General features: G+C 44.2%; 1 protein-coding gene across 1 annotated transcript; it reads left to right on the forward strand.

Annotated features, from left to right (window-relative positions):
* Window positions 1–420: 420 nt before the first annotated feature.
* Window positions 421–7112, forward strand: Clec3a (C-type lectin domain family 3 member A). The gene is made up of 3 exons (XM_027932966.2): window positions 421–535; window positions 4697–4780; window positions 6721–7112. The coding sequence occupies exons 1-3, from the start codon at window positions 421–423 to the stop codon at window positions 7110–7112; spliced, it is 591 nt and encodes a 196-aa protein (XP_027788767.2).
* Window positions 7113–18363: the final 11251 nt, after the last annotated feature.

Raw genomic sequence — 18363 nt, forward strand, 5'->3', positions numbered from 1 at the left:
CGAATTCATTTTCCAGAACATTTAATAAACTTCAGAGCTCCACATAAAACACTTTTAAATGTTGGGTCTTCAAGGAGACCCCAAGGCTCCCAGACTTTAGATTTAAAAAAAAAAAATAAAAAATAGGAAAACAGGCAAAACCCTTAATGAACTCTGATGCACTCCGAGAAGGCAAATGAAACAGAATTAAAATAAATAAAAAGTCCAACATGTGGCCTGAGAACAAGGAGCCACCTTATGCCCTGGCCAGCAGAGGCATTCAAACATTTCGTCAGCAGGAGCTCAGCCAACCTCCTCCGCTCACGTTTATAAAGCTGGCCCAGGGCACCCAGGGCAAGATGTGGCCGAGCAGTCTCCTTGCTCCGTAGCTGCTGCTGCAGAGGGGCTGGCAGAGTGGCCTCACTGACTAGCCCAGGAGCCATGGCAAAGAGTGGATTTGTGATCTGTATCCTGGTGATCACCTTACTCCTGGACCAGACCGCCAGCCACACGTCCAGATTAAAAGCCAGGAAGCACAGCAAACGCCGAGTGAAAGGTAACGGGACTGTTCAGCCCAGCCACCCTCGGGGCTTAGTGTGTGGAGGTGCCGGGCGAGTTCATATCTACCCACCAGGAGCCTGTCCCTGGTGACAGCACAATGCCAGCATGTGCATGTCATTTTACAGGGGACCGAGTGAGTGAACTTTGGAATCTCTGAGAGTTTGATAGTTAAAGGAATCATGCGGGATTTTATAGTTATTGAAGAAAAGCTTTGTAATATAAAAACTTTCTGGCTTACCTATCTGGTGGGCTTAGATATATGGCATGTTCCTCAGAGGGCGCTCACCTGGGTACGTGAAGTTGGGGCATTACGAATGACAGGGCAAGTAGAGTCCACCGTTATGCAGGAGAACTCAATACTCCTAAGTATTGAGTAGTTCCCTCAAATATGTTTGTAAGAACTGATTGTACTAAACGTGCAGCAGAGGACAAAACTGTGGGTATCCGCCAGCTCCTTTCTCGTCCTTAGCTACCTTATAGGTTTATTCCCTGGCCGTCTTAGGAGAGTCTATGCCACCTCTTTACATTTCTCATGTCAGAGCATCAAACTTCCTCTTTAAGATTACATGTCCACATGTAAAGTCGTGCAATGTTTGGAAACAAAATGGACTCTCTAAGCAATTCCAAACTTGGGGCGACTTGATATAGGCAAAGAGGTTTAAAAAAGTTGTCATGAATTAAGTTAGGACAATGTATTTGCAGTATGCTGAAACTGAGAAAGAGAAAAAAAGCAGCCAGACCTAGGGGGACATTTCATCTCATCCTTTTAAGCCATTTTCCTCTCAGGACATTTCAAGGGGGATATTATGGCAATTTCACTTCATTAGGAAAAAAAATACCAACAAGATAAAAGTCTAGACTGCATTAGGGGTCCAAGGGGGCTTGTCTTGTGCTTTGTTTTAGTGATTTTAAAGGGCCCTTTCCAGGGGCATTTATTTATAAAATCTAGGTCTAGTGCGAGGTATCCTAAGCAGAGCCTTTTCCCTATAAAGGATTACATGTCCCAGTTCCCCCTCTTAATGAAAGGTTACAATATTTCTAATAAGTAGATGAAGTACACAGCTGAGGACCAGGATAGGGGAAGAAGTGGGGGGGAGAGAGAGATGATCCAGGGTGATGTGGCAGATTTTTCTGGCCAGCCTCTCTTCACTGCTGGGAAAAGTAGGAAAAAATGGGGGTTACCCAGTAGGGATGCAGGGAGAGAATGTCAATGTGTGCTCACTCGCTCTCCACCCCTTCTCCCCCATCCCCACACACATACTTTTTTGGGGAGTCCACAACTTAAACATTCCCTCTCCAAAACATTCCTCACCATCAGGTCCAAGAAAGTAGACCCTACTGGAGGTGAAGCAATAGCCCTATTTTCTGAACAGGTCTTTCCCCATCCACCCATATACTGTGGTATTATTTTAAAGAGCTTAAAATATTTTAAAAGTTTATGAAGTCAAAAGTCCAAGCCATCTTTTCTACCCCAGTCCTTGTCACAGTATTACCCCCATTAAACATTGGGTGTTAATGTTTCCAGATTGGCTGTGCAAACTGTTTGGCAGGCAAATGGATTTAATTCGTCTGTTAAATCCTGGACAGCTCTCCATAGAAAACATATTTCATTCAAGATATTGTACCATTGTTTGGGCGGGTCGTGACAATGTTTTCTCTTGGTAAATTTCTGTATGGCTTCCAATCCATCTCTTTATGGTACAATGTCCCTGAGGAAGTGCTTTGTATACACATATCGATCCCCTTGCTAGATGTTATGTTTCTTCAAGAAAAACTGCAGGTTAATGGGATTCTCTGCTCGTCTCTTCAAAAGATCTCTGCCGTCCACACCCTAGGCTCAGTGTGTGGGCGTGGCCATTCCCCTGCATCATGACAACCATCTGTACATGGATTCTTAAAGTATCAACATAGAGTTTTATTGGTCATATCTTCTGGAACATTGTTTGCATTTCCATATTATATCTAATTCTGGGTAACAACCCTCATAAAAGGGAACCTTTTCAGAAATTCAAAATGGCAATGAGTGAGCTCCAAACATGAGATTTTCCTGTGATTACTTACATCCCAGGTCACAACAAATTATGTGTTGCGTTAATAACTAAAATACAAATTCTGCAGTGAAATATAATCCCTTTGTTCATCCCCATTAGCAACAAAGGGAGGGCAGCAGAAGCCAAGTCACCTGGATAATGACTTCCATAATGATCTCCCAGGAGCCTAATACTAATTCACTGTCTTGGTGCTAATTACAGTGTTTACAGTCTCCCAGTGGAGGCCACTTATTTAAATAGAAGGGAGCAGGAAGCCAAGAGTGAGGGGGATGACAGTTGTCCAGTTGACAGCATAACTTGGAAGAGAGTCTTCTGAGGACTTTGCAAGCCTGGCCCAACAGCTGATGGCTTTGCATTCTAAGTGTGCCCTTTAGTCTATTCCTGTTTGAATGGTGCCTTGGAGAAAATCTCTGTCGTCTTGTATTTCTGAGCTGAGCTGTTGATATTTTAAGAATCGATGTACAGCATTAAGTGAAGTAGAGGTGGGACTGGCCCTGGATACCCCAGAAGGTGATTTCTTTACCCAAATGTGGAAACATCTGGCTTGTGAGCATGTTCAAGGGGATAATGCACTAGGACATGTAGATTTCAGACTGTCCTGAAAAAATCCTAGGATTAAAAAAAAACGAAATGGATTCTATGTATGGCATCCCCACAAAGAGACTTCTGGGAACAGTTCTTATAAAGCTTTAAGCATCTACTCGAAGGCTATGTGCCTGGGACCAAGGAGTAGATGAAATCCCTGGGTGGAAGCAGATCAGAGGGGTGGGATGAAAACAGGCTTGAGCCAGGGAAATGCACGTCCCAGCTCTGCAGCTCACTAGCTGGGTGACCTTCAGCAGGCTCATTCCATTTTCTTTGCCTCTAGTTTTTCTTCTGTAAAATGGAGACAACGGTAGCATCTTTCTCATAGGAATACTGAAAGAATTAGTCTCCTGGAAGACAGTATATGGTGGCTTTTAATATTTGTTTTTATGATTTACTATGATGTTATAAAGGTGTTTATGTCTAAGGGAGTCCCTAACAGTTCTAGAGCTTGCATTTGGCCAAGGTTACTAATTTGTTACCATTTACCTATAGTCAAGTTGATCTGACAGCCAGGAAAATTCTTTAGCACCAACCAAGAACATCAAGACTAAAGAAGTGGCTCATCCCTTACATGGGTGAATTTCTACCTGATCCTTTATTGCTCAGCCCTGCTGGGAGCCACCAGACCAGATGTATCAGCTGTAAATGGATACTGGGGACAGATGGCATGGGGTCCTACGTTAGTCGGAGTCCTGGAACTTACCTACCAATCACCTAGCTCCCTGGGCTGAGCCTTCTTTTCAACGAGAATCAGTTTTCTCCCTTTATTGCTATTTTTAAAGAGCACATTAGGGCTGGGGCTCAGTGGCAGAGTGCTTGCCCAGCATATGTGAGGCCCTGGGTTCGATCCTCAGCATCACATAAAAATAAACAAATAAAATAAAGGCATTCTGCCCATCTACAACTACAATTTTTTTTAAAAAAGCACTTAACATGAAAGTATTTTTTATACCATAAAGTACATGCCACGAATATTATGGGCCTAGCATCATGTTAGGCATCAGGAATGCCCTGGGTAGTGAAAACATTCAGAAGGAAATAAGTGGGTGATATATAGATTGGAGAAAGTGATCTGGAGAAAATAGACAATAATCAAAGAAAGAGTACGGATTGGATTCCAACCTAGAGCGTAATCAGAAATGTTCAAAAAGAAGCTGGGTCAGGAGGGAGGCAGGAGAGGGGCAACCCAGGTGCACAGGAAGGGGAAACAGCTCTCATTCTCCCACATGTCAAGAGCTGAAGAGTCCAAAGCCTTGTGACAAGGGGAATCTTGTGGGGCGAAAGAGGGGCAAAAGCTCCATCTCGAAAGGGCTCCCAGGGTTACAGCCTCAGCAATCCCTCGCCCCCGTCTTCCTGCCCACGCTGTCTTCATGCATGAGTTTTTTGTATACTCAGCCCAGTTTCCTCCAAATTGCCACCGCCTTGAATTCTGCATCCTGAAGCTCTTTTTAAAGAATTTTATTTTAATCATACGCTTTCTTTCCCATCTACCTCATCCCACCCTAAAATGTCCCCAGAAAAGGATGGAGATCTGAAGTCTCAAGTTGAAAAGCTCTGGAGAGAAGTCAACGCCCTGAAGGAAATGCAAGCCCTGCAAACAGGTGAGAGCCCCTCCCCCACCCACCAGCACCTCCTCCAAAGGCCAGCAGAAGAGCACCTGTCGGGCCCCGTGCTCTAGACTAACCCAGACCACATCTGGAGTTCTGGGTGACAGCTCTTCTTAAAAGAATTGTGGACAAACCGCAGATGTGTTCCAGTGAGAGGACCTGAAATCTGGGAGATGATTGTTTTGGGAAATCAGCTCCATTTGCCAACCCTTCCTCCTCTATGTGGGTGGTACAGAAATAAAACTAGGTGGCTCTAGAATACATTCTAGAAGCCAGGGCATAATTCCTCTCTACTAGGTGGAGAAACAGAGTGAAGGAATTATTAAATGACCAAAGCACAGCATTGACTGGTGTGAAATGTTTACCACTAGGAGAGCCACTGAGATCAAATGATCAGGCTCACGGGCATCCCCCAGGCCACACTGGGCATCAGATGCCTGTGGAGAGACACGGGTGAGAGCCAAGGCTTGCCCACTGGGCTGCGTCCTGTGTTCCTGTGCACAGCCTGTGTAGCCACACATTCATCCAGAAGCTAGTCTCCAAGAGGGAGGAAATTAGAGTGCACTGGGCAGGTTCAGAAAAAGCCCTGGCCTGCAAAGCTTCCATCCCTGGAAACAATATTCTTCATATCAACTCCAAAAGCAGAGTGTAGAAGGCTCCACAGGAACTTGCCCAAGTACAAGGTCACACTTCAGGGAAGACACAAGTCACGGCTTTCCATCAAGCAATTTTAACTCCTGGGCTGGAGGTAGTTACCAATCCAGGGTCACTTTTACCATAAGCAAAGTTGCCTAGTAACATGGTACCATGTTCCCCTGTTCAGGTTTCCGGGGATACAGAATCAGAAAGTTAAAGTGAAGTTAAATGCTCATGCAGAAGGAAAAGAAAGTTTGGGTAACCTTTTACCCATATTCTGTCACTACACCTATTTTATGAACCCACCAACAACTTAAGTTGAATAGCTGATTTATGTCGACTCTTCCAGCTTGTGCTGATGACGATTATCTTCACTTTACAGATGAGAAAAGTGAAACACACAGAAATTAAGTAAATTTATCTAAGGTTTACACAGCTAGGAAACATCAGAGAGGAGACCTAAAGCTGGGCACCATGGCCCTGGAGCTGTGCTCAAAAAGTATATTTATGTCTACTTTTTCCCAGGTAGCCCAAAAAGTATTACAAGGTCTCAGTTATCCCACTTAACAAAACCATGGGCTCTGCAAACACAAATTCAGACTTTTGCTTTTGTTTTGATCATTTTGAAATCCCATCCGAATCCAGAAGTCCCAAGGAAATTCAGCATATCACAGATCTGCATAAATTAGGATGCACAGGAGTATCAAAGCAGCTAGAGGCTGAAGATCATGCTTTGAGCTGGGCACAGTGGTGCAAGCCTGTAATCCTAGTGGCTTGGGGGGCTAAGCCAGCCTCAGCAACTTGGTGAGGTCCCAAGCAACTCAGCGAGACCTGATGTCTAAATAAAATACTACAACAACAACAACAAATGGCTGGGGATGTTGTTCAGTGGTTAAGCACCCCTTGGTTCAATCCCCACTATTCCCCCCACCAAAAAAAAAAAAAAATGTTTTGAAGGTGGGGCAGACCTGAATTGTGTAGAGGTGATTTTATATGCAATGCAAGTTACATTACTGATATGGCTAAGTTGTGACAAGTAAGGATTTCTCTAAGCCTCAATGTCCTGATAAGTGGGGTAATGATGTACCACTTCACAGGGTGGTCATGATTATTATGAGTTTGTGTATGTATAGTGCTCAGCGCACACACACACACACACACACACACACACAAAATCACCAATAAACTAACTCATCATCACTGTCACATGTTATCCATTCCATCCAAGTTTATGGCTGTCTGCGCCAGGCATGGTACACTCAAAAGCAAATTAACGTATATACTTTCACATCCCACAGTGTGTCTTCGAGGCACAAAAGTTCACAGGAAATGCTACCTTGCATCGGAAGGCTCAAAGCACTTCCATGAAGCCAATGAAGACTGCATTTCCAAGGGAGGGACATTGGTCGTGCCCAGGAACACCGACGAGATCAATGCCCTCCGAGACTATGGTAAGAGGAGCCTGCCAGGCGTCGATGACTTTTGGCTGGGCATCAATGACATGGTCACGGAAGGCAAGTTTCTTGATGTCCACGGATTCGCCGTTTCCTTCCTCAACTGGGACCGTGCACAGCCCAATGGAGGCAAGAAGGAAAACTGCATCCTCTTCTCCCAGTCGGCTCAGGGGAAATGGAGCGATGAGGCCTGCCGCAGTAGCAAGAGGTACATCTGCGAGTTCACCATCCCTTAAGAGGCCCTCTGCAGATACATCCTCCAAGCAAGATCAGACATGACTTAGAGGCTGCTGGTCCCCAAGAATATGTCAAAATTGCAATTACTAATTGCAAAATTGCCACACAAGTGTCAAAGTCCATAGCAATACAGGATCAGACAATTGTGCTACCATATTTCATTGTGAGTTTGCCCTTCAAGGGGTCAGAAAATAATAATCCAGACATGTGCACGCTATTAAAATGACATCTATGAAAAGGGCTATCATATTCTTTCTCTTTCCTTGTTCCTCTCATTTGTGTAGACTCAGTCTGTTTAAAAATACAACACACTGCTTCAACCCAGAAAAGCAAGCTTAGGCTACCTGGAAGATTTTCTCTTGAAAGTTTAGCACAGGGATACTTTCTGAGAAATGTGTCGGAGGTGATTTTGGTGATATGAACATCATAGTGTATATTTATGCAACCTTATGTGGTATAAGTTAAATAGTCCAAGTGGCTTCTTGATGTGATCAACAGATGCAGTAAACACAAGATGTATGTAGCTGCTGCTGGTGCAAGATGGCATACTGCCTTATCATATACTTATTTTTCTATAAGTAGGACTCTACTCTAAAACAGTAATAAAATGATAGTATAGTGTATTAGTCAGTTTTCCATCACTATAAGATACCTGACAGAGTCTACATATGAAGTACAAAGGTTTATTTAGCTCACAGTTTGGGTGGTTCAAAGTTCAAGACGGGGCAGTCCTGTTGGCTTGGTTTATGATGAGGGTGGCAGATGGCAGCATATCCCAGCAGGGGCCATGTTGGAGTAAATGGTCACATTTCAAACTATTGCACAACAAGAGAGAGGGGGGATGGGCAGAGTCCCACAATCTCTTTTCAGGGCATGATAAGGGCCTCCAATATGGCTCCATCTCTTAAGATCCACAGCACCTGCTAATACTCCCACCCTGGGGACCCTTGGGAGAAATAGATAAATGAGGCTACCTCAAGCCATAGCATATGATAAATACATAAAGCAGCAAATCATTTATTATTATCAAATATTCTGTATGGTGCCTAATTGTATGTGCTGTATCTTATACAACTGACAGAGCAGTGCATTGGTCTACACCAGTATGACCAAAACACATGAGTAGTGCCCTGCATTAGGACCTTGGGCAGCTACCATGGCAGTGGGCAAAGGTCATATTTCAGCTCCATTACAATCTTATGGGACCACCATCATGTACATGCATTGGTCAAACATTGCTATAGATGCATGCTGTGTGTATTTGTGGGATGAGAATTCCCTAAATCAGAGGTTCTGGGTGCTGCGTAACCCAACAACTTCTCTCTCATGCTCCATCTGCCCCACCTCCCATACACCTGCTAGCCCAGGGCCCTTTGAGTGGCTGCTTCCCCTGCTGGGCTTGTGTCTTGTGTGCTGCCTCAGGACCATGATGTCTGAGGAGGTTCTGATTTAACTCTGTTTCTTTTGAACTCCCCCACCCAAGTTTTTTTTTTTTAAAGTTCCCAGGCAGGGTCCAAAAAGACATGAGCAGGTAGCATGCGTGATGGATTCCATGCCCAGCATGACATCAGTTTCCCCATAAAGGGGAAATTCTGAAGCGCAGAACAAGAGCAGCAGAACTTGTGGGCCAGGAGCGCTGGAGAAAAGCCTATTTTCTCCTTCCTTTTATATCTTTACTGTCTCCCTATATATATGTTAGCTTTTTTAAAACTTTCTTTATATACTTAAATATATAATGATGGTGGAAAAAATCATTTAAGTCTCTTCAAGACAACCTATCTTTGGAAGTTTCAAGTTGGATTTAGGCAGCACTATTCTAGAGCCATGCATCTAGGTAATTTTTTTTTATCCTGCCAAATGCTATCCCCATGAAACTTCTCAACAAAATTGCAGAAAATAATTTCATCGCTTCAGATGAAGTTACAAAATTGAGGCTCTGGGAAGAGGACTTTTTAGAAGAAAAAAAAATCTCAATATATTCTGTCCTTCCAACAAATATCCAGTTTCTTTAAATTTTCACTGTTTTGTGAATCACATCTTGCTCCGCAAACTTTAATTACACGTGCTTGGAATTAAGTTTTAGCTCTTTTCATCAGACAATAATAAAGCCTGGATTCTGATCAATGTGGACGTGTTCGTATGTTCATTATAGTCATTCATACTATGTTGGTTTGTATAAACTTGGCAGAAAATACTCTGCATTTGACCAAACTGGTGACACAGATGTCTTCGGAGAACAGTTTCACCTGCAATAAATAGATGCAATCAGGGAGGGAGGGGGTCCTTAAAAATGCATCAGATGAACTCCTGCTTTCCAAGGCATCTCAACAGTGATGAGAAATGAGGGGGCAATCAGGGGCTGGGGGTGGGCAGGAGAGAGAATGTGTGTGTTCTCACCTAGCGCTTAGTTCATCATCCCAATCCCCTAAGGCCTGGTGTCAATTTCTGTGAATTCTATGAGCTGCCCCATAATTCCCCCAACTTACACAAGACAAGTTCTCCTTTGCATGTGAGCTGCTTTAAAGTGGCCCATCAGCAAGGAAAGGCTGGGAAATGATGCAGTTGCCATCTCAAAACCTATCAGCCAGGATGGGCTGGGTAGTGCTGCAGTTGAAAGCTCAAGTGGCATTTGACAGTAAATGGTTGGAGTTGGAGAATATCATGCCAAGCGAAATAAGCCAATCCCAAAAAACCAATGGCTGAATATTTTCTCTAATATGTGGATGCCAATTTATAATAAGGCAGAGGTCACTAGAGAAGAATAGCATTACCTTAGACGGGGAGGGGAAGGGAGGGGAGGGGAGGGGAGGGGAGGGGAGACAGTCATAATGTCTCTTTCATTCTACTATGTACATATGTGACTGTATGACAAATGTGATTCTGCAACATGTACACTCAAATAAACGAGAAATTATATCCCATTTATGTATGGTATATCAAAGTGCATAAATACATTCTACTGTCATGCATAACTAATTAAAACAAATTAAAAAATTTAAAAATCAGAGTGGTTTGAAACACAAGCTCATTTCTCTTGTGCACTTCGATGTCCAGGGAAAGGGGTTCTACTCTACATCATGCTGGGAAGCCAGAGAGCAGAGGAGAAGAGCGCTCTGGAGACCCTCGACAGCCTTGGCTGGCACCACCCAATACAGAAACGGCAAACATCGTCTCTGCTCTGAGATCTGCAAGAGAATTCTGCTGCGTTCCCAGGAGGTGGAGAGCCAGGATCATATACCATACCTCCCATCGTTGGGTCTGTCACTTTCCACCAAAATAATGCTGACTAGTAAAATCTATGAAGAGAGGCGAGACTAGAAAGACCATAATCCAACCGAAGGAGAAAGTGGGTTCAGAGAGAGAAGAATAGAGAGCAATAGGCTCATCACTAGGGAATGGAATCTCCGGGTCAGAGCTTCATCATCTAGAAACCAATTCTGCTTTTTCAGCTCTTCACACCAGAACTACTACCTGCAACTCTAAAGGCAGGCTCTTAGCCTCTGGGTCATTTTCTAGGGGAAGGGGGCTATGAAAGTCTAAGTCTGTCAGGAGAGGGATGCAAAGCGTTTTATGAAAAGCCAGTAATTCCAGTTGCCCAACATATTTAATCTGCCCAAGTAGAGTGACCACACAGAGACCCAGTTTACCCTGGCGAGTGCTGTCTTCTAAGTTTCTTAGGCTAGGAAAGGCCACGTGGTCTCAGCCTCCATTCCCTTTGCTTTTGGGGCTCTCAGTTTATCGACACCCTTCATAGGCATCAATCTCCCACTCAGCACAGGAAGGCACACTTGTTTCTCATTGCCTAGAATCTTTTCCTTCTTCAACTAGTTAAATCTTTCTCACATGTCAAATCTCAGTTAATCAAGATTTCTCCAGGGAAACCCTGAGCTCCCACATCAGACCTTAGGATTGCACGTGGGGACAAGAAACCAAAAATGCCACTAAACGTGATGAAACAGATGAGGATTTCCATGTATTATACAAAGTCAGGACATGGGCAATTGTTAGTATTGCTACTTAGCAGGTTAATAAGGGCAAGAATAGAATTTCTGTAATCCTGTTCACATTTCCTCATAATCACAAAGTATCTGCTTTAGCTCCAGACATTATATCCACATGCAACGTGAGATGACACACAGAATGGTACCACCATTCTGGTTTGTTCCCTTATGTCCTCCAGTAGATTGTCACTCAAATCTCATGTTAGAATTGCTGTATTGATTTGTTAGCCCCATGAAAAGCTGGGCGGGTGATTATTGTGCTGCATATCTTGCCACCCCCAAAGAAAATTTGGGTTCTGTTAATAAGAAGAGGTAATAGAAAAATTTTTAAGGAACAGACTCTGCCAGGATCAAATCTCCTTGTTATAAATTCCCACTGCACCATGTACCTCCTGCTTGTTTGATTTTTAACAAATTTTTTAAAAAAATTTCTCTCCCTTCACACTGTAATCTTCAAGTGCCCAGAAATTGGAAAATTATGTTTTGTTTATTATTGTATTTCCACAGAACTCATATGCATTGACTGAATAAACCAGTTAATACATTAATGAACAAACTAGCAAATTCATATCCCTCTGCTCAGGTACAAGATGCAAGCTCTATTTGCTATGCCCCAGGTTCCAAGCATGATGTTATATATTATTAAAGGAACAGATGATTTAAATACCATGAAGTCATTTTATCAGAGAACACAAAGCTTCAACAGGAACTTTTTTCCTCTCTTAAATCTCTTACCTCCAGGTTGAAATATTTTGCTTTCCTAAAAGATTTGGTTTATCTCCTACTTAAAAACAGTAACGAGCTGGGTGTGATGATGCTCACCTGTAATCAGCAACTGGGGAAGCTGATGCAGGAGGTTTGCAAGTTTGAGACCAGCCTAGGCAACTTAGAGAGGCCTTAAGCAACTTAGCAAGACATTGACTTAAAATTAAAACAAAACACAAAAGAAAAAAGAAAAAAACTACACAGACCCGGAATGTAGCTCAATAGTAGAACATCACTACATTCAATCACCAGTACCAAAACCAAACAAGAACCACCCCCCAAAAAGTATATCAAAACTGTATCCAGAAAAACGTAAACCTGGGGCATTGGCAAGGGACAGGTTCTTGGTGACGGACAGGAAAGGACATAGGAGTCAACAACCACCAGCTGAACTGGGCCAGGAGGCTCGAAAATGTCACAGGGGATACTCTCTGGAGTACGCTGCCTGGACCAGAGGAAGGAAAACTCAAATAAACAGCTTTGTCAAAGTGCTATTGAGTGCTATTACCTCTAACCTGGTGTCGGCAAGGCCATCGTCCCATATGGAATTCACCACGCACTAGGCATCATCGCAGTGTCACATTCCACAAGATAGTTGCAAACCTTTCACTTCCAAGAATGATTAACATTCGAACAAAAGTGTTGCTTCCACACAGTTACACAGACTCTGGACAAGCTGCAGATGCCACTCAGAAACCAGCCCCGTGCCCAGCACGGTGGTGCACACCTGTCATTCCAGCACTTCAGGAGGCCGAGGTGGGAGGATCAGAAGTTTGAAGCCAGTCTCAGTGATGTTCTGAGGCCCTCAGCAACCCTGTCTCAAAATTGAAAGAGCTGGTAGAGCGTGCTTGAGTTCAACCCCCAGTACCCATCCCCATCAGAAACACAAATGAAACCAGTTCCTTGAGCCGAATGATCCAATCAGGAATAGCCAACACGAGGCACCTGGGCTTCTCCTTTAGTTTGTTTTGTGCTGCAAAAATGGAACCCCACAGAAAGCATAAGGAACAGAAATGTACTGACTCACGGCTGGGAGGCTGGGAGGCTGGCAGGCTGGGAGGCTGGCAGGCTGGGAGGCTGGGAGGCTGGGCTGTCTCTGCGTAGTCAATGGGTGGAGGCAAAAGAGAGCAGAGAGAAGGAGGGCTGGAACTTGGCTTTTATAACACTAATCCCACCCACGCGGGCAGGGCCCTCGTGGTCTAATTACCTCGTAAAGGTCCCTCGTGCCAACACCTCGTGCCAATGGTAACTACATTTCAATGAGTGTTTTTGCAGGAAGCACTCAAGCCAGGCAGGCCCCATTTCCCCTCCTTCACCCTCAATGACATCACTAATCCACACACAGTCCTTGTACAGGGTAGAGTTCCAGCAGCCCCCACCTGGTATCAGCGGTGCCCCAGAAGAAAACATGCATCATCCCAAGAGTTTATACACCCCAAAAGCCTTTCCCACATGCTCAACGTCACCAGGTCTCCAGCTGTCCAGGTCTGACACACCTGGACGCTCTTTAGGAGGATGCAGGGATGGTCTAGAAATTGCAACCATTTCTTTTTGCTTACTTCTCATGTTTCTTGTTCTCTTGCTCCTAGAACAAGGTCCCGACCCCTAGCCCTGGCATTTGAGGCTCTCCACAGTTGGGTTGCAGACCATCTTTCTAGAATCATTTCTCCCAACTCACACTTCCTTCACTCATGCTGTACTTGATGGTGAACCCCTAAATTATTTCTACCCAGGACTGCCAAATACGGCCTCACTGGGAAAGAGGGTCTTTGCAGATTGTTGTTGCTTGTTAGGGTGGTTGTAAAAAAGTACCGAAGACTAGGTGGCTCAAATGACAGACGCTTATTATTCTAACAGTTCTGGAAGCTCAAGGCCCAAGACAGCAGTGTTAGCAGGGCCCATGTCTTCGAGGCCTCCTCCTCGGCTCATAAAGCCGTCTTCCCATGGCCTATCTTCAGGTGCACTTCCCACTGTGTGTCTGTGTCCTAATCTCAGGCCTTATCTCCACACAGTCACATTCTGAGGTACCAGGAATTCAACATAGGCATTTGTAGGGAGTGATATTGTGCAGCCCATCACACAGACACCATGAGTTAAAATGAGTCTAACTGAATTACAGTGGACTCTAAATCTAATGGATGATGTGTAATAAGAAGGGAAGAGCCAGTACTGTGGCACAGACCCATGAAAGCAGCAACTCTGTAGGCTGAGGCAGAAGGATCAAAAGTTTGAGGCCAGCCTCCACAACTTATTGAGTTCCTAAGCAACTTAGTGAGACCCTGCCTCAAAATAAAAATGAAATAATAAGGGCTGGGAATGTGGTTCAGTGGTTAAGTGTCTCTGGGTTCAATCCCCTGTACCCTAAATAAATAAATTACAGAGAGGGAAAGAGACCTAGACCCACACAGGGAGAGAGCCTGTGAAGACTGAGGCAGAGATCAGAGCAGAGTAACTTCCAGGCCAGAGACTTCAAGGACTGTCAGTAGCTCCCAGGAGTGGGAATGGGAGAGCATCTCCCGAGAGTCCCCAGGAGGAACTGCCCACACCTGCTATTAGACTTCTATTCTTCTGAATTGTGAGAGAATAAATTTATGCTATTTTAAGCCACACAGGTTTGAGTCATTTTTCACAGAAGCTTTTGCAGATATGGTTTTAGCCAATTGTCACTAATTACATCCACGTGGTGCTAGTTACTTGCCGGTGCTGGTCCTCATAGGACAGAAGAAAGAATTTATGTGCTTCTGAAGGGATTAAAGAGATGTTGAATCACTTTGAAATTTCATGCCTTCTTACACAGGTGACATCCAACCAATACCCAACAACGGGTATTGAATGTCCATGTGTAAATATTTCTCCTGAAAGATGTTCCGTGCATTTCTGGTAGAATTTATTGAGAGAGTATGAGAACAAGGCAGAGAGAAAAACGAGCACAAAATTCTGCCATCATTACAGACCACTGAACCTCAAGAGCCTTCGAAGGAGCCTGGGTGAAGAAGACTTGATTTTGGAGATGTTAGTTCCAGATCTAGGTCATTATTATCAAGCGTCTCAATTACCACTGATGTGCCCCTGGTAAATGGGCTTGGTCGCATTGTTACTGCACCCAATTCCTCCAGTAAATAGAAAGTCTCAGACTTGGTGTCAGATATACGGAGGCCCTAGCCAGGCAGGAATTGGCTCCAGGAACGGAAAGAAAGCTTCAGATCTTATCAAATGACATTGAAATGAATTAGAACTAGTGGCCCAAGTTCAAGAGAGGTCCAGGATGCTAAATAGCCCCAGGACACTTGCCTCACAAGCTAGGATAATCTAAAAAATACAAACAAGGGCTTTAGGTTGGATAATGGTGGTTGAGTCAGCCTGTTTGATCATTTTGCTGTATAAATTTCCTTAAGTAGGAAAATTGCTTGTCGGAAGCATAGTGAATAGTATGGGAGTGAAGGATGATCATGTATGCAGCTCACTCCCAAGTAGTTCAGAAAGAAAAAAAAAATATGATATATATTGAGAAAATGATAAAGTGATGTGGTCAACTGCTGTCAGCTAGCAAATGTGGGTGAGACATTCAAGAATACACATAGTATTGAATGCTGGAGAGGATGTGGAGAAAAAGGAACACTTGTACACTGTTGGGACTGTAAACTAGTAGAACCACTCTGGAAATCAGTATGAAGTTTCCTCAAAGGACTAGGCATGGAACCACCGTAGGATCCAGCTATACTCCTCTTTGGTATTTGTCCTAAAGAACCAAAGTCCTCATACTACCATGATAACATGCATAGCCATGTTTATAGCAGCACAATTCACAATAGTTCAACTATGAACCAGCCTAGCTGTCTATCAATAGATAAAGGAAGCATTGTATATATTACATCAGGGAGTTTTATTCAGCCATAAAGAAAAATGAAATTATGTCATTTGCAGGAAAATGGAACTTGAGACCATTATGCTAAGTGGGGTGGGGTGGTCCTTTAAAAATCAAAGGGAGATCAGCTAAGTAGAGGAAAGGGGGTTGGGGGAGGGAGGAGGGAAAGGAGGAGGAAAGTGCCAGGGAGTGATATTGGCCAAATTCTATCGTTATATTATGTGCATGTACCAATATGTAACAACAAATCCCACCATTAGGCACAACTAGAATACACCAATGAAAAACATGGAGGAAAACATCTGAGTGAACAGCATCTAAGAGTTTTTGTAATTTTTCTGTAAATTTGAAATCATTTCATGACAGTCATCTATAAACCAAAACCAAAAGCAAACTAACCTCACTAGATCTCTCCAGTCCAAGTTTCCCAATCTGGCACTATCAACATTGAGATGAGATGATTCTTTGTTGGAGGCAGGGAGGGGTGAGCTGTCCCATGCATCATAGGATACGTAGCAGCCTCTTGGCCTCTACCCACTAGATGCCAGTCACATGCCCCAATGTGACAACCAAAATTTCCCCCAGACATTGCCCAACATCCCCTGGGGTAGCAAAGTCACCCTGATTGAGAACCACTGTTCTGGCCTTTCACTTGTAGATGCTGTTGGGTGAAGAGAAGGGCAGTAGTGGCAGGGGTGTCACAGGAGAGCTCATCCCGTCTTCATGATCATACAGATACTTTTGTTCATTCAACGCATTGAACCACATCTTGTTGAATTACCTGTGAGTCTGCAGCCTAACTCTGCTAGGGTTTGGAGACACAGATGAGTCAGAGAAGGCTCGATGCTGCCAGAGTTTATACCTAGAGAGGTGGCACATACAGTACAGAAGCAAAGAATAAGCAAGATTGTTTCTGGAAATGGTTTGACAAAATATCAACAAATGGTTGATACGATAAAATGACACAACAGAGCACCATGAAAATGATAAATGAAAATAAAACGGGGAGTGAGAGTGATAGGGATGGGGAGGAATTTAAACATGACGGCCACCTCCTTCCAAGGTAGCCCTCTCTCCACGGGAAGAGAGAATGGAAAAGAAAGATCCAATAGGAACTCAAAGAGAAGAGATTTTACCCCCTCATCGGCCAGCAATCCTGGACAGGGCAGGAACTGGAATTTGGTTTTCTATTTTTCCATCCAGAGCTTGGAACACAAGAGCAGAGTTCAAAGTCAGGCAAGGTCAAGGGCAATGGGGTCAAAAAACCCAGACTTTTTTGCACTTAGCACCTGTGTGATTGCAGCTATAAATAAACTATGCTCTGTCATACTCACTGAGCTCTCATTTCCTTTTCTGTCAGTGAGAATGCTAGAGCATCCACAGGGCTGTGAGATAAGACATGAAATTATAATTTATAAGCAAACTCTACATATGGCATTTAAAAAAATAATTTTGTTCTATTATAACACCAATACATCTCACTATAGAAGAATTTAAATGACAGGAAAAACATGTTAGAAATTACCCTTTATCTTGTTCTTTTTCATTCATTTATTTGATTAATGTTATTGAGCACCTGTATCAACAGTGTCTAAGTCATTCTTCCAGCACCCATGCAAAACTGCAGAGATTCCATTACCTTGTATTCAGACACTATTATCTCATGCTCTACCTTATTCATAAGCATAGGTGCTTGAGGTGGAAGATGAGGTCCAGTGGTAGAGTGTTTGCATAGCGTGTGTGAGGCCCCTGGTCTCTGTGTGTGTGTACATATATATCTACAAATATATATATTTCTTCATCACTTTAGATTCTTCATATATATATGACTACAAACTGTGATAAGCATATTTTTAAATCAAGTAGAGGCTATGTGAAGAAGGGGTTTTAAAAGGTCTCAAGAAGTGATACCAAGAGGACAGACTCCAGACTCCCAGGGTAACAAGAGCCCTTAGCCAGAAGAAGGGGTGGGAACAGGAACTGCTTGCCCAGTCTGCACACCCACCTGGGTACCCTGGAAAGCTGCCCATGTTGGGCCCTGTGTCTGGGTTAGAGCCGGCGCTGCCCCTGGGGGTGGTTGCCACGCAGGGTCCTGGGGACAGCCCGACAGGCCTGGGGTGGGGGCGCGGGGCGGCTGCTCCAGGCGGTCAGCACAGTGGGACCGCTCTGAGGCTGGGCTGAGAGTGGCAGGGCGGCCTCCACTGGCCCCTGCGCTGGTCGCTGTCCGCTCCAGCCGGTGCTGAACTTGAGAGCGCTCTACACAGATAGCCAGGGACCCTGCAGGGCTGCCTCCTTCCGTGACTTCCACAACGTGCTAGGCTGCTGCTGGCGCCATGGCCACTTTTCACCGGGTCGGTGCCTTCCAGGAGCACCTTTTCAGCCTCCTGGAGAGGAAGGGGCAGCAGTGTGGCTTCTACCTTCTTTTGGGAGGGGTCAGAGGGGAACAGACTGTACCCTTAGCCTTGGACACTCACCTCCAGATCAGTGACAACTGATGGCTGGGACTGTCTTTACTCCCTCCTGGAATGGCAAAGCCAGAGAATCAAACCAGCTTTTTGACTTGATTTCCATGTCAGCAAAATGCAGGTACTGTAATAGGGACATCTGGAAAGTAGATAC

Source organism: Marmota flaviventris, chromosome 18, assembly GCF_047511675.1.
Source record: "Marmota flaviventris isolate mMarFla1 chromosome 18, mMarFla1.hap1, whole genome shotgun sequence".
Lineage (NCBI taxonomy): Eukaryota > Metazoa > Chordata > Mammalia > Rodentia > Sciuridae > Marmota > Marmota flaviventris.

What these genes read in the sequence shown, in the direction of transcription:
- Clec3a (XM_027932966.2), top strand. Translation starts at nt 421, where the DNA reads ATGGCAAAGAGTGGATTTGTGATCTGTATCCTGGTGATCACCTTACTC. An exon ending in CAGCAAACGCCGAGTGAAAG is followed by an intron (nt 536 to 4,696) that starts GTAACGGGACTG and finishes AAATGTCCCCAG; the next exon opens with AAAAGGATGGAGATCTGAAG. An exon ending in AATGCAAGCCCTGCAAACAG is followed by an intron (nt 4,781 to 6,720) that starts GTGAGAGCCCCT and finishes CACATCCCACAG; the next exon opens with TGTGTCTTCGAGGCACAAAA.